Here is a 14132-nt window from a genome sequence, read left to right as displayed (position 1 = left end):
AAGGCATTGTGTTGTGAAAATGATTGGTGAGTTTGGAGATCAACGAATAGTCCAGCAGAGGTAAATCATGAGTGAGATAGCATATCTTTCCTATGTCCCAAGATTGTTGTGAGGATGAATTCAGATAATATAGATGAGGTGCTTATAAATACAAGACATTATGATGAAGTGCTGAGGGCACAATGGGCTTGGATGTTAGCCTGTCTCTCTGTAGAGCACTACCACCCAGAAACAACTCCATCTAGTTCACTCTCTCCCTCTTCCTCCTATCCTTAGGACATGTACAGTGGCCTGGTGGGACCCTTGGCCATCTGCCGAAAGGGCATCCTAGAGCCCAATGGAGGACGGCATGACATGGACCGAGAATTTGCCTTGTTATTCTTGATTTTTGATGAGAACCAGTCTTGGTATCTGGAAGAGAATGTGGAAACTTATGGGCCCCAGGATCCAGGCCATGTTAACCTACAGGATGAGACTTTCTTGGAGAGCAATAAAATGCATGGTCTGTAGAAAAGAACCTAACCCTCTTCCAAAGAAGTCCCTACTGGCTGCATGGGGGTATCTGATAGGCCCATCACAACCCAAGGGAGCATAATTTCTGAGAGGATAGGAAAGTGGAATGGGGACAAATTAGAAGAAATGTCTCCTACTACAGTATTATATATTTCATACATAAAATAGGTAATGTGGGCTACGTTAGTTCAAGTGCCCAGAAAGCAGGAAGCTGACTCTGTAAAGTTGCTGTGGTGACACTAGCACATTTTAACATATTAGAGAAGGCAAGATGGACATTTATGACCCTCAATGTAGCTGGTGCACTGGCTGATTAGGGCCCCTCTACTTAAAAATTCTGAGTTTAGTTTCTCAATATTATCTTATTTCCTTACCACTCTGGATCTGAGATCTGTTTTCTCAATATATTCTAATATAGTCAAATGAAGGACAGCTTATCTTTTAATCTATTTTTAAAACAAAGGTTCAATTTACAGATGGAAGGATTGGAGAGAGAGCCTCAGAGAGCAGCATACTGGGTTATATTACATACAAATAAGAGCTTCTTGATGCTCAAATGGATTTTGGAGGTAAATTGTGCACTCAAGCCTTCCTTTGTTCTAGAGATTTGTGTATCTTTAAAAAAAATAGAGAAAATCTCAAAGAAGAGGGAGAATTTAAGTGCAGCAGAATGTATGAAGTGATTTCTCACTATCTCTTCTAGTGTAGTATTTCTTTGATTTGAGGATAAGTTGCAGCTTTTATAGTGACTCTACTGGAACTCAAAAGTAGTATCTCATTGTCACACAGATTCTAGCTATTTCCCCTTGATGGAAATATGAGTGATTCACATTGAATCCAGTGATTCACAAACTTTACAAAATGAATTTTTTTAGCTCCTTTCAAATCAGAGAAATAAATTGCCCAAAACCAAAATGGAAAGAGGACACAGATCTTGCTAGTGCAGGGGTTTAGCTAATGCTCATTTCCATCTTTTTGTTTATGTGTTTATTCATCCAAACTCTTCAGGTATCAATCTATCTACCTATCAAGCATTTGTTGAAAACTCTCTGAGTGCTGACACTAGAGAAAAAAAATAATGTTGGTGTCTGAGGGCAAACAAATAATACCCTTTCTCTCACTTCCAGATTCCTGAACCAATTGAGAAAGAGGCAGGGATGCTTAAGATCAAATGTGAACTTACTGAGAAAGCTAATTTGCAAACTGAATTTAGTTCTGCAACAAAATGGGCTTACTAATACTACCCCAACAATAGATAGATTTTTCATCCTGTCATTGACATAGAGGGACAATACCCTCCTCCTTCACAGGGATAAAATCTTCCCCATGATGGAATAACAAATCCATCTGCACCACTTTCTATGGTCAGACTGAGTTGAGCATATTTAGTCCCTTCTCTCAAATACAAAATTTGGCCAGAGTAAATAGGCTATAAATGTTCCTTCCATTATTTCCTCTCTTGGGATGTAGAGTATAAATCATCTTCCCTCTGTGAGAACATGAAAAGTGGGGGTGTGTATCCTGGGCATAGTCTTGACAGTGTGAATTAACATGGTGATGAGTGGTTTGTTGTTTTTAAAGCATAGGATGTGGCCTGGGAAGAGGCAGATGATGAGTCCCATGTGTTAATATCATTATAAATTCCAAGAATGTGACAGGTATTTTTTTAAACATTTATTGTAGGCTCAGGTGTCTGCTGGGTGTTCTGAAGAATACAAGGAATATAGTATATACATTTATGTCCTGCCTAATAGAAACCTACAACCTAGTTGGGTATATAAAATTCCACAAATTAAAAGATAGGTAAATGTATAAGGCAGTTTCTAGTGAGTTCCAAAGGGTGGTACAGACAGTACTGGAGGAGTTCAGATGTGGAAAGGAATGCAGGCAATGAGAGGTGCTGAGAGGCGCTAGATCAGGGAAGTATTATTAGAAGAGATGAAGGTATGACTGGGCTTTGAAAAGATGGATAAAAGTAGGGAAAATTTCTGGTAGGGAAGATCAGAAACATGAGCAAGAACACAGAGAACATGAATATGGGACCATATGGGGGGGATGGTGAAAAAATCACCTTAATTGAAATAAATATGTTAGATAATGGTAGATGAGTTTGGGAAGGTAGTTTGGGGCTGTATTTTGAAGGACCTTGTTGGCTGAGCTAAGGAGGCATGGACTTGATATTTTTGGCAGGAGGGAGCTATTAAAGTATTTTAAGCAGCAGAATAACTGATCATATTAGTTATTTAGAAAGACCACTCTTGTAACACCAATGTGGAAGATAGACTGGAGAGGGACAAATGGAATAAAAATGAGAGAATTTAGGAGGGTATTGCTATCATCAGAGATGATAGGGATTAGCTCTAGGGTAGTGGCAGTGGTAAGTCAAAATGAGAGATATAAAATAGTTTTCTTCTCTTACAGCCATTAATGGAAAGCTCTATGCCAACCTCAGGGGCCTTACCATGTACCAAGGGGAAAGAGTGGCTTGGTACATGATGGCCATGGGACAAGATATTGACCTACACACTGTCCATTTCCATGCAGAAAGCTTTCTCTATCGGGTGAGCTGGAAAAGAGGCTGAGTCCCTCAGAGTGCTTTGATATACATTAAGAAAGAAGAGAATAAAAAGAAACATGATAATAATCAGTTAAAAGAAGAAAGGTTTTGTACATATTGATCAGGGAATTCTAGTTTGGCTTTGTATCCCAAGGTCAGTCATTGCCCTCCAGGCCTTAGCTTTCCCCTGTGATATAGAAGAAATGAATGGCTCATTTATGGGATAAGGAGATTGAAGGAATAAATGTAATTGGGTCTCAGTCAGGGACTTGAGGTCCAGTAAGCAGTCATCCTGAGTAAGAAATTTCAGAGTAGTGTCTCACAATCTCTGAAAGTCCTTAATCCATTCCTGAACTTCAGTTCAGGACCTACATGGGACTACATGTGGGTTTTGAAGAAGAAATTTTGTCTTAGGAAAAGGGGTCAGAGCTGTAGGCATTAATGTGGACTTAAAGACTTAGAAGTCCTGATAAAGGTGGTGGCATAGAGGAGAAACTAAATTGAGTTTCATTTCTAAAGTAAATATGTGGATCCTTCCTAGGGGTCAAGGCTTAAGCCTGCTAAAATGTATGGATATACTAGTTTTTATCCCCCTAATGAAAGACTAAATGAACTTTACTTTGGGACACTTTAAGAAAAAGTAGGAGGAGAGAGAGTCTCCTCTGTTGAGTCAGTTTGTATGGGTGGGTTCACAGAGGAGATGGATAAGATGGAATCTTTAAGCTGTTCTCTGATCTGTGAATCTTGAAGTTCCATGTCTCTGGTGTGGATACCCAAGCCTTTTAATTCCTATAAGTTCTGAGACTATCTCTACCCTTCACTTTCTCTCTCTCACCCACAATCTCTCTTGCAGAGTGGAGAGAGCTACCGGGCAGACGTGGTGGATCTGTTCCCAGGGACCTTTGAGGTTGTGGAGATGGTGACCAGCAACCCTGGGACATGGCTGCTTCACTGTCATGTTACAGACCATGTCCATGCTGGCATGGAGACTGTCTTTATGGTTTTGTCCCAAAGAGGTAAAGCCTAATTAGGATATCTTCTGGCACTGTATCTAGCCTGTAAGAACCAGATAATCCAAGAAGTGACTAGCATCCATCTTCTGATCCCAAGAAGACAGAACAGACCCCTTCTAGTGTTCTCCCAACCAATATTTCTCATTCCCTGTTGCTCCCCTGCTCATGTCCCCTCCTAATTTCTTTGATACTTGTTGAGCTCACATGAATTGACTCAGCCTGGCTGGGCTGTATGCATTGATGCTTAGTGTAGATTTGCTTCCTTTGAATACATTTAATTTGTATGTAAATTTATTATTTTAGAGTTTATTAGAGGTATTAACTATTTCAAAGGAATCTTATTAATGAGTTCTTTTTTTATAAAAAGGAAAAATATAATTCTAACAGTCACCCCTTAATTAGTTTGTTTTGTGGGAATTGTCTAAGGCTGGAAAGAGATATTAGCCTTCAATTACAACTAATCCCAGACAGACGTTAACAAGGATGGAAAAAGCTTTTTCCTTGCATTTGTTATATGGAGACGTAATAGCCAGGGTATTTTCTTTACCAATAAATCTTTGTTCACCACCAATAACATAGAAGAGTAGGCTGTGTTGAATTTTGTGTCCTTGGGCCATCAAAGCATTGAGTCTCACTTCTTAAGTCTCTTAACCTGAATCCAGTACTCATCATTATCCCCCTTGCAAGAGGCTCAATAGAAACTCTTGGGACCCACATGAATCCAGAGAGGTATTTTTTCTCCTGTTCTTTTTTTTTTTTTTTTTAAGTCATGCTGTTTTGAAAACTGGTTATATTGAGGTAGGTATTCTGGGGTTCCCAGCCATTGACATTCTGTCAGCAGGAATAGAAAGTGGGAAAATGTCTTTAGACATTTAAACAGGGCTAGCAAACCAGGGTAGAAAATACAACTCTGCTATTTACCCCCAGGGAGGGAGACGAATAATTGTACATTATGATTTCCTATATCTTTGGAAAACTTTGTTCTCTGGTAACACATACTGCTAGAATGTGTCTTCCAGTTACTACTGTAGTACTATTCCCTACCACCCAGACAGGCACACATAATTCTTTGTTGTATCCTGTCAGTCCTTAGAATCAAACTCTAGTGGTGAATTGATATATCATCAAGATGCTATAGATTCAAAGCAATAGATTGTCTCCATGTGTAGTAACGGGTCATGTCAAATATGGACCATCTAATAGATAAGAGACTGCATCAATACATATCATCAAGGAACTTCCATGAATAAGAATAACTTACCTCTCTCTATAATAATGAGCCAGTCCATAAATTTTACCTATTTACCTTTTGTTTGTTTGACAGACTATGGTCTAATTTGATATTGTTCCAATCACATATAATCTAACAGGCCAACCAGAGGGAAGAGTTGAAGACAGATAGGGAATAAAAGACTAATTGTTGGAAAGGGCTTCCCAGGGAAGAAGCAGGGGATGAAAGTCAGAGCTACAAAAAAATATTAGAGTGGGGTAAGGTCATTTTTTTTCTACTAAAAGAAGAGAGAAAACAGAAAAGACCAATGTGTAGGTTTGGGTGAGAGGCTTGACAAAAGTAGATATTTCTGTCTGATGGTCTGTGTTTCATCTGTGATGGAGGAGACAGAGTCATCTACTGAGAATTAAAGATAGATGGTAGTGTAAGGGGCTTTAGAAGAGTGGGCAAAGTGGTTATGAAATAACCACTCTGGGTGGTGGGGAAAAAGTTACTCTGAGTGATGGAAAATAAATTAATTATTGCCAAGCAGCACTGAGGACTTAGTTGAAGGTGGACCCAAAGAATACTGATCTTTACAATTGTGTGATGTTTCTCCACCAGCATTCATCATAATACCAGAAAAAAATACAATGAAAGTATAGTTACTGGGGTTTCAGCAAATGATTATAACATACCTGGTAAGTTAGTAGTTGAAGTGATAGACAATGGAGTCCAGCCTGGCCAGGAATGGAAGAAAAAAACAGGATGAAACTGGTGAGGTGAGAAAAATGGAAGTGTCCAGGAGCTAGAGGTCTTCATGAGAGGAGAAAATAACATGTGAAATAGAATAAATAGCATTAGAACATGGAGAGAATAGGAGGCTGTTGTTAGATTTTAGACTTATGAGATGGAGCAAGTCTGCATAATTAGCCCAATGTGACCATAAGAGTGGTTGATAGAGTTGGAGTATATTTGAAATTTGTTAGAGTTAAGAGGTCTAAAAACTGTGAGGCTTAAGTGTTGGATAGGTCAACACTTATGATGGGAATTGAAGACAAGAAAGACTGAGCCACGTACCAAAGACTTCCATGAATGAAAACTGCTAGGTAACAGTGACAAGAAGTGGTTGTGATTTTTTAGCCAAGTAATATAAGCCTCAAAAGAGATGGATCTTTGCAAAAAGGGGAGGAATAATAAATAATCTCAAAGCAGTATTGAGAAGATATAAAGGAAGTATAGTTCTCAGAAAAGAGCTCAGCCTCATTAAAGCAAGAAGAAGAAGTATTCTAAAATGGTTGAATATGTAGGGATGCAGGTTTGACAAAGAACAGGGGCTTCCTGAAGGAAGGCTGGGAAAAGGTGGCAAAAAGAGCAATAATGAGGATAAAATGTCAATAAATATGTAAATTTTGGCAGAGGGGTGACTTACCTTTTGGACTCCTAAGACTATGCTCTTGCTTATATTTTGTGTCACTGCTCAAAATCAAATCCACATACCAATGCTGATTTTGATCACAAGATAGTTAATTCCAGTCACCTCCATTTTGCTTACTATATCACAGAGAGTCCTCCAACCATTGCTAACCTCCTACAACAAGCCTGTGGATAGGTAGGAAGAATAATAGGACTAACCTCTTTTCTCTTTTTCCTCCAGAACACTTAAGCACTACCACCATCATCTCTGAAGAGACTGGAAAAGGTAGGGAGAAGGATACACAGATTGGGTAGTTATATATGTTGTGCATTTGGGGAAAAGTTCAGTGCCTCTAGAAGATGAGTTTCATATGGCTGAAATGTGGACCTCAATACTAGCAGAAAACATCCTGAGATTTATTTAAGATTTCAGAAAACAGGAATCTAAGGTTAAGCTTCCAGTTAAGCTTCCCTCAGCAGGTTTATTCTCTCTGACCCCCATGCCCAACCTCCTGAGTTGAGGAAAATTGCCTCATCCTCAGTTGAAGGCTGCTATCTTATCCTCTTACTAATGTATGAGGGGAAATAAAATTCAAGGTCTTGCTGAGTTGTGAATGAAGGTGCTATAGTACAGATATGAATTCCCCACAAGGACAGTGTGAAACTAGGACAAATGCCATTCAGTCTGCACCAGGTAATTAATCTTTCATCTATAGAATACTAAATAGTTGACGCTTTAGAACCATCCATTTCTGTACTTCCAGAAAATAGAGCTTCTTGTTCTATCCAGGCTGGGTTCAAATAATGCTTTCACTCTCTACCTCATTTGTACCTGAACTGAGAAATATTCATAAAGTTGTGAGAGGCTAGAATAGATGTTAGAGATTTTCAGTTTAGTCTGGAGGTTTTTCAACTCTGTTTGGAAAGGTCCTAATGATCTAAGTATCTTATAAACAGTCAACCAGGGGACTAGGGTATGTCCTGGAGGGTTAGGGAGAGGTAAGGTGAAGCAGAGAGAGCAGAGTGACATACATATATGTATATGTATTTGTATATATATATATACACACATATATATTTATATATACATATTTTGTGCATACATTTGTATATGCATTTGTACATATCAGTGTGTACATACATACATACATCCTCATAAGCTCTTGTTTGTTAAAAAGGTTAAACAGTGAGGAAAACCCCTCAAAACTGGTGGTCTACTAAAGCCCAATATTTTCTGCATGAGAAACTGAGAGATGGAAAGTGATTTTTCCAAGGTCACAAGAGAAGTAAGTGGTAGAGTGTAAACTCAAAACCAGAATGTTTCCCAGCTTCCATTTGAACTCATTATATTTCATCTTCTCTCAGTTCTGTAAGAATATTGATTCATCCAGTTATACATTCATCAAACACATACTAACTGCCAGAGACACCACAAAAGTAAGACATAGTCACTATTTTCCAAGAGATTCATGCCTAAAAGTGGAATGAGACACAGAGACAATAATTGCAGTGCTGGATACTATGTTATTTTTTTTAAGTGGGGAAACAATAATAACAACGGATCAATTATTGTGCATTTGATGTCTTCCAGGAGCTATGTTAAATATTTTATAAATATCAACTCACTCAAGCCTCACAATAAACCACTGAATTAAGTATGGTTATTATCCCCATTTTATAAAAGAGGGGACTGAAATCCTGAAGTGAGGGTGGATTAGGTCACTTGGCCCAAGCAAGTAAATTGTGGGAGTACAAACAGTACAGGTACTTTGGGCACACAAAAGAAAGACCATTGTTAGTTATACAGCTGAATTGAAGAAAGCTTTGCTGAGACGTATAATGTTTAAGCTAGAGATAGAATGGTGAGGAAGAAGAAAGGGTGTTCAGGCAATGGGAGCAGCATGAGAAAGTCTTGGAAGCCTGAAGAGGCTCACCCATTCTGTAGAACAAAGAATGAGTTGCTATCCCTGAAGATAGTAAATAAGAGTAGGCTAAGTTAGAACCTGATCGTGAGAGTTGCAATGTCTGACTTGAGTCTGAGCTTTATTCCATAGGCTGATTGGAGATCATCAAAAGTTTGTATGCCAGGAACTAAGAAAATTAGATATTTCACCTAGAAAGATCAATGTGACATCAGTGTTATAATGACCCAAAGATGTGAGAGACCAGACAGCACAGAGACAGGCTCTTGTCATGGTCCAATGGTCAAAGTGAGTATTGATAAGCTAGATAATTGGGTCAAACTGCTTCTCAGGAGTTTCTACTTACTGCTCCCAGTTCTACCCTCTGGAACCATGCAAACCAAATTCAATTCTTTTTTTTTTTTTCTACATCACAGGTTTTTATATATTTAAAGAAATATGTCAAGGCCCTTCTCACTCTGAGTGTTAGCTCTTTCCATGGGGGCACTGGTGCCTCAATGCTTCCTAATAATTTTCTCAGCTATGACATTTTTTACGCTAGTTCTCTGTAACCTCCGTATCTGTCATCATTGGCTGATCTTTTGAGGGCTAAGGATAGTTCCTCTGTCCTATTTGGATGACCTTATTTCTCCTCTCCCAGAGTTGACTATAAAATAAGACATTTTAGAGTATTCTCCATCCCAGAGTTCCCACTTGCCTCTTGTTCCATTTCAGTAGCAATTCCCAGAGACATTGGAGAAAGCAATGTGAGGATGCTGGGCATGCAGATCCCTGTAAAGGATATCGAGATACTGACTTCTGTCTTGATTGCCATGGGTGTCACTCTCCTGCTCATTGCTCTGGCTCTTGGTGGTGTGGTGTGGTACCAGTATCGGCAGAGAAAGCTACGGCGCAACAGGAGGTCCATCCTGGATGACAGCTTCAAGCTTCTGTCTCTCAAGCAATAACAGCTGGATCCTGGAACTGCACATCTGGGACACACTCCCAGCAGGCCATGGACTAGCAGCTGACCTCACTGTCACTGTCAAAGGGGAATGGGTTTTAGAGAGGCAGAGGAGGGAATCAAACTCAAAAGAGTATTTCTTCACTAATTTATTTACATGGAAATGATATGCTTTATTTTTCTTTAGTTTCTTTACTCCACTTGGGCACCTGGGGCTGAGTCCCCTAGTATCTAATATCACAAATTTCAACAGCTATATTATATCACCCACTGACACTTGGAAGGTCTGGAAATTTCTAAAAACTGACTCCTCTCACAAAGTAGATACCAAGAGTAAGGTTCACTGATTAGGTTTCTCCTGCTTTCCAGGACTTAGGCAAGTTCAGTTTGAACTGAGGCTAAGTGAGCTGTGATGATAATCCAAATCTAAACTAGGACTAAGAACATAGTCTTGATGGGGAATGGGTGGGGTGGGATTTTAAGATCCAAATTGTATTTTGATTCTTCTTGGCAGTGGACTATTTTGGTTAAGTGGGTAGATGGAATATTGTTGTCATGAGCAACTACAACCTTTGGAGGCAAAACCTCCTCAGGAAGGCAGTACTCCAAGTTCTTGGCGCATATGCACTGAAGGGAATGTTGAGTGTCCTCTCCATGTTTTAGTCAGAAAATCCTACACATTAAAGTGCTTGTTAGAACACCATAAGAGTGAACTTGGTGAATTTGATTATCTCTGTGGCCTCTGGGAGGTTGTGACTGTTATTGAAAAAGAGAGCACTCAGCGAGACTGGTGGGGGTGACTAGTGTTGGGCATAGAATGGGTCTGCCTATCCTTTGTGGACCCTGCAGTTTGTGTTTTGGAAGTGAAGAAGCTGCCCAAGGGGAAGCCTCAGAATCAGAGTGGTAGGTACCATCGTTTGACCCATAAGTGCCAAAAGTATTCTGAATGCAAAGAAAAGTTGCCAGAGGGAAATAGAGGGCTGAAACTAAGTTCAAACCTTTACACTGGGCAAGGAGAGGTGGGCACAGATCTAATGGGGTCTTTTGGTAGTTGGGGGTATGAGAGGTCTACCTGCAATTTTGGGGGCCTCTATATAGGGTAGAGTCCTTCCTCTGGTAATTTAAAGCAATATTCCTTTCTCACTTACAAGTTCAAGCCTCTCTAAAACCTTGGTCAGAGAGCACAGACAAGACACAGATTAGGGATGGGATAAGATGGCCCATTCTTACTATAGTATCCATAATACCATTTTACATGGCAAGTGGAAAATGGAAGAGGCACCAGGGACAGTTAAAATAATAACTGAAATGCATAGTGCTTTACACTTTACAAAGCATCTAATACCTGATTGCATTTTACTTCCCTTAGTTCTATCAGGGTGATACTTTGTTTTACCTTTTAGTAAACAAATGATTATAGAGAGTAAGTGATTTTACCCCAGGTCATTCAGCTAAAAATTGAGTGGGGATTCAAGCCTTCATCTATTCGACTCCAAATACTGCTTCATCCTTTTATATCATGGAAACTCCACTGATCTCCATCATTTGTTACCCATATTGAATCCAACTTTCCTTTTCCTGTCTTTCCAGCAAAACTGTCTGCCTACTTAGCAACACTTTACAGATTAACTGTAGAAACCCACAAAGCTGGTGTTCAGGTGCTAAATAATGTTGAAAGTTGGAGGGTAAAACACAGGCCAGAGCCCATCATTCATCTTGGTTTACTGTGGTCAATGGTTCTGTGGAGAGCTTTACTGGAAGTCTCAGAAACATATCAGGGTGTGGAGTAGGGAGAAGATTTGGACTATTAGTGATAAAATCAAATGAGAGTATTTAAACCATTGCACAATCAATGCACTTAACAGCAGAACTCTGTTGGTGTATTGTTAACGTGAAGGTTATTGAAAACTCAGTGCACTCTGGGGACTCTACTCAATTATTGTAATCTGTATGCAAATGGAAGGTGGTCTCAGTCACGAATCTGAGACAAGGAGAAGTAGGTGGGATGGGGATACGTTTTTTCTGAATGTGTAACCCTGCTCCTGATTGGGGAATGTAAGCTCAAGCCCATGTATTACAGAAAAGTATGCATTTTTGTAGTGGGTGTTCTCCCTGTGGGGATGTAGATGTTTTTGACAATTAAGTGGCACTTCCATCCATTCAATTGCTCAAGTCAGAAATCGCAAAGTAAGCCTTGTTTCTTTTTCCTCCAAAATATCTTTAATTTATTCATCTGTTTCTATCTTCATTGCTACCACCCCAGACTAAAGCACAACCATCTGTTACCAGGATTTGTGTGGTAGCCTCCTGCTTATAACCTTACATTCACTCCAGCCTCCTACAATTGATTCTCCATGCGGAAAAGTGATGTTTGAAAAACATAAATTGGACTTCCAGTTTAGATGAGCTGCCATAGGTTCACCTCTCTCTGGAGATAAATAAACCTTGGAAATAATTTAAAAAAAGACAAAAATAGAAGGGCTCAAAAAGATAGAGAAGAGGAAGGCAGCCTGAAGAAGAACAGAGAAACATAGCAACAAAGCATCTTCTTAACACCTAACCTAGAAGAATGCAGCCCAAAGTCAAAAAGGAGTCCTAGGGACAACCCCAGGTGGGCCTGGGACTCTGGAACAAGGGACTGGGGAGGAGCCTTGCTTACATCAAGTAACCATGGAAGCTGCTCTTCATCTCCGTTGACCAGAGACTCTCCTCCCCCAGTTAGACATTAGGAAGCAACTGCAAGGAGAATCCCAACATAGTAAGCTGCAGCCCAGGAAGCACTCTTTGTGCCTGTAAGCTGGAGAATCCCTTTTCTTACCCAGAGACAATAATGGTTCTGGCAGAGGTCAACAGGAACCTCAGTGACACCAGAGAAACCAAGCAAAACTGAAGAGCACAGCAAAGTTTCTGAAAGTTACATTGCCATTGGAACACAAAATTATGCCAGGACTTATGCTAAACATAAACAGGGTTACTGCCTCCTAAAATAGATTGTTTTAATATGATTCAGAGTTCCATCATACCAAGAATCAGTAAAATCACAACTTGAATGAGAAAAGACAGTATACTTTCTGGGTTCCCTCTATGTGGGCTGTGTGGGTCCTTCTGTTGTGGTGGGCTGATTACTGTGAGGACACTGGTAGGTGGGACTGTACCCCTGTCCAGTTGGTTGCCAGACACTGCCTTGTGCAGAGGCTGTGAGCCACAGGTGATCAAGACCATGTCCTGGTATGGCTGCTTTCACAGTCAGGGGATTCCAGGTCCTGGTGCCAAGCTACAGATGGTTGTGGCCATGTCATAGGTTGACTGGCTACTGAGCCCAGAGGGATCTCAGGGCTAGTGCTGGTCCACCAGTGCGTATAGCCAGGTCCCATGGTGGCTAGCTCTGGTGCCAGGGATCTCAGAGCAAGTGTCGACCTGCTGTTGGGTGGGGCCCCAGGACATCCTGGGGTGGTGTTGGCCTGCTAGAGGACAGGCTGGTTCTTGCCACAGCTGGATGCAAGGCTGCTGTGGTTCCAGGGCTGGTGCTCACACAGAAGCAGCTGAAGCTCGGTCCTGGGTGTCAACTGACTTGAAGAGTTAGGTCCTGGGGTACCTGGCTGTGGGGCACAGGTTCCCAGAGCTGGTGTTGGCCCACTGGTGTCCAGCTCCAGGGCCAAGGATGACCCAGGGCTAATGCCAACACACTGGTGGGTCTCTGCAGGACCCTGGGTACCCTAGAGTTGGTATAGGTAGGTGGATAGGGCAAGGGACAAGGGAATCCTGGGGCTGGTGCCAGGCTGCTGGTGTTTGCACTGTGTGTTGACACAGCTGCCTACAGCGCCTTGATGATCCTGGGGCTGGAGTCTGCCTGCTGGTGGGTGAGGCCTGGTGCCAGAGCTAGTGCCAGCCCACAGGATGGCAAAGCCAGGTCCTAGGGTCTCTGGCTATGGGACCCAGAGTTTCTGGATCTGAAGTTGTCTTACTGGTGGGTGGTGCCAGGGCCCAGGAAGTCCTGGGGCTAATGAGAGCTCACTGGTGGGTGGAGCTGGGTCCCAGCATCTTTGGCTGCATGACCTTGGTGGTCCCAGAGATGTTGTCAGTACAAGGGTGGGTAGGAACAAGGCTCAGGGCATCCTGGGGCTCTTGCCCATGCCCTGGTGGGTGATGCTGGGTTCCAGGGTTAGTAACGATCCACTAGTGGGTGGGGTTGGTTCCTGGGTCTTCTGATGGGCGGGTCCAATCCCGGGAGGGCTTGGGTCTCGGGGTGGGGGGTCCTACAGAAGCTGGCATGCTGGTGAGTAGGGCTGTGTCCCTGCTCTGCTAGCTGACTGACATGGAGCACCCCAGAACTGGTGCCAAATGGCTGATGGGTGGGGCCAGGTTCCAGCACTAATAAGCAACAATGGTGCTTACCAGCACCAGTGTACTCTTGGTGGGATGAGCTCCCACAAATGGCTACTGCCAGTGTCTGTGCCCCCAGGGTGAGTTTCAATTGCCTCCTGCCTCTCCAGGAGGTTCTCCAAAATCAGTAAGCAGGTCTGACCCAGGTTTCTTTTAAATTACTGATTCTGCTCTG

General features: G+C 41.6%; 1 protein-coding gene across 7 annotated transcripts in view; it reads left to right on the top strand.

Annotated features, from left to right (window-relative positions):
• HEPH (hephaestin) overlaps positions 1-10004 on the top strand; it is a 95698-nt gene extending 85694 nt beyond the window's left edge. For 5 of the 7 annotated variants that reach the window (XM_029241471.1, XM_029241470.1, XM_029241473.1 and 2 more), the window contains 5 exons: positions 277-502; positions 2935-3074; positions 3924-4086; positions 6951-6995; positions 9346-10004. In XM_029241471.1, the coding sequence (XP_029097304.1) occupies positions 277-502; positions 2935-3074; positions 3924-4086; positions 6951-6995; positions 9346-9578 (807 nt within the window). In that variant the 3' untranslated portion in view covers positions 9579-10004. The remainder of the gene's footprint in view (positions 1-276; positions 503-2934; positions 3075-3923; positions 4087-6950; positions 6996-9345) is intronic. The other 2 variants (XM_029241475.1, XM_029241469.1) reach the window with 1 other exon arrangement.
• Positions 10005-14132: the final 4128 nt, after the last annotated feature.

This window comes from Monodon monoceros, unplaced genomic scaffold, assembly GCF_005190385.1.
Source record: "Monodon monoceros isolate NGI ecotype Baffin Bay Population unplaced genomic scaffold, NGI_Narwhal_1 Super_Scaffold_22, whole genome shotgun sequence".
Classification (NCBI taxonomy): Eukaryota; Metazoa; Chordata; class Mammalia; order Artiodactyla; family Monodontidae; genus Monodon; species Monodon monoceros.
Note: the sequence above shows the minus strand (reverse complement) of the source record. Positions and strands in the feature narration are given on the sequence as shown.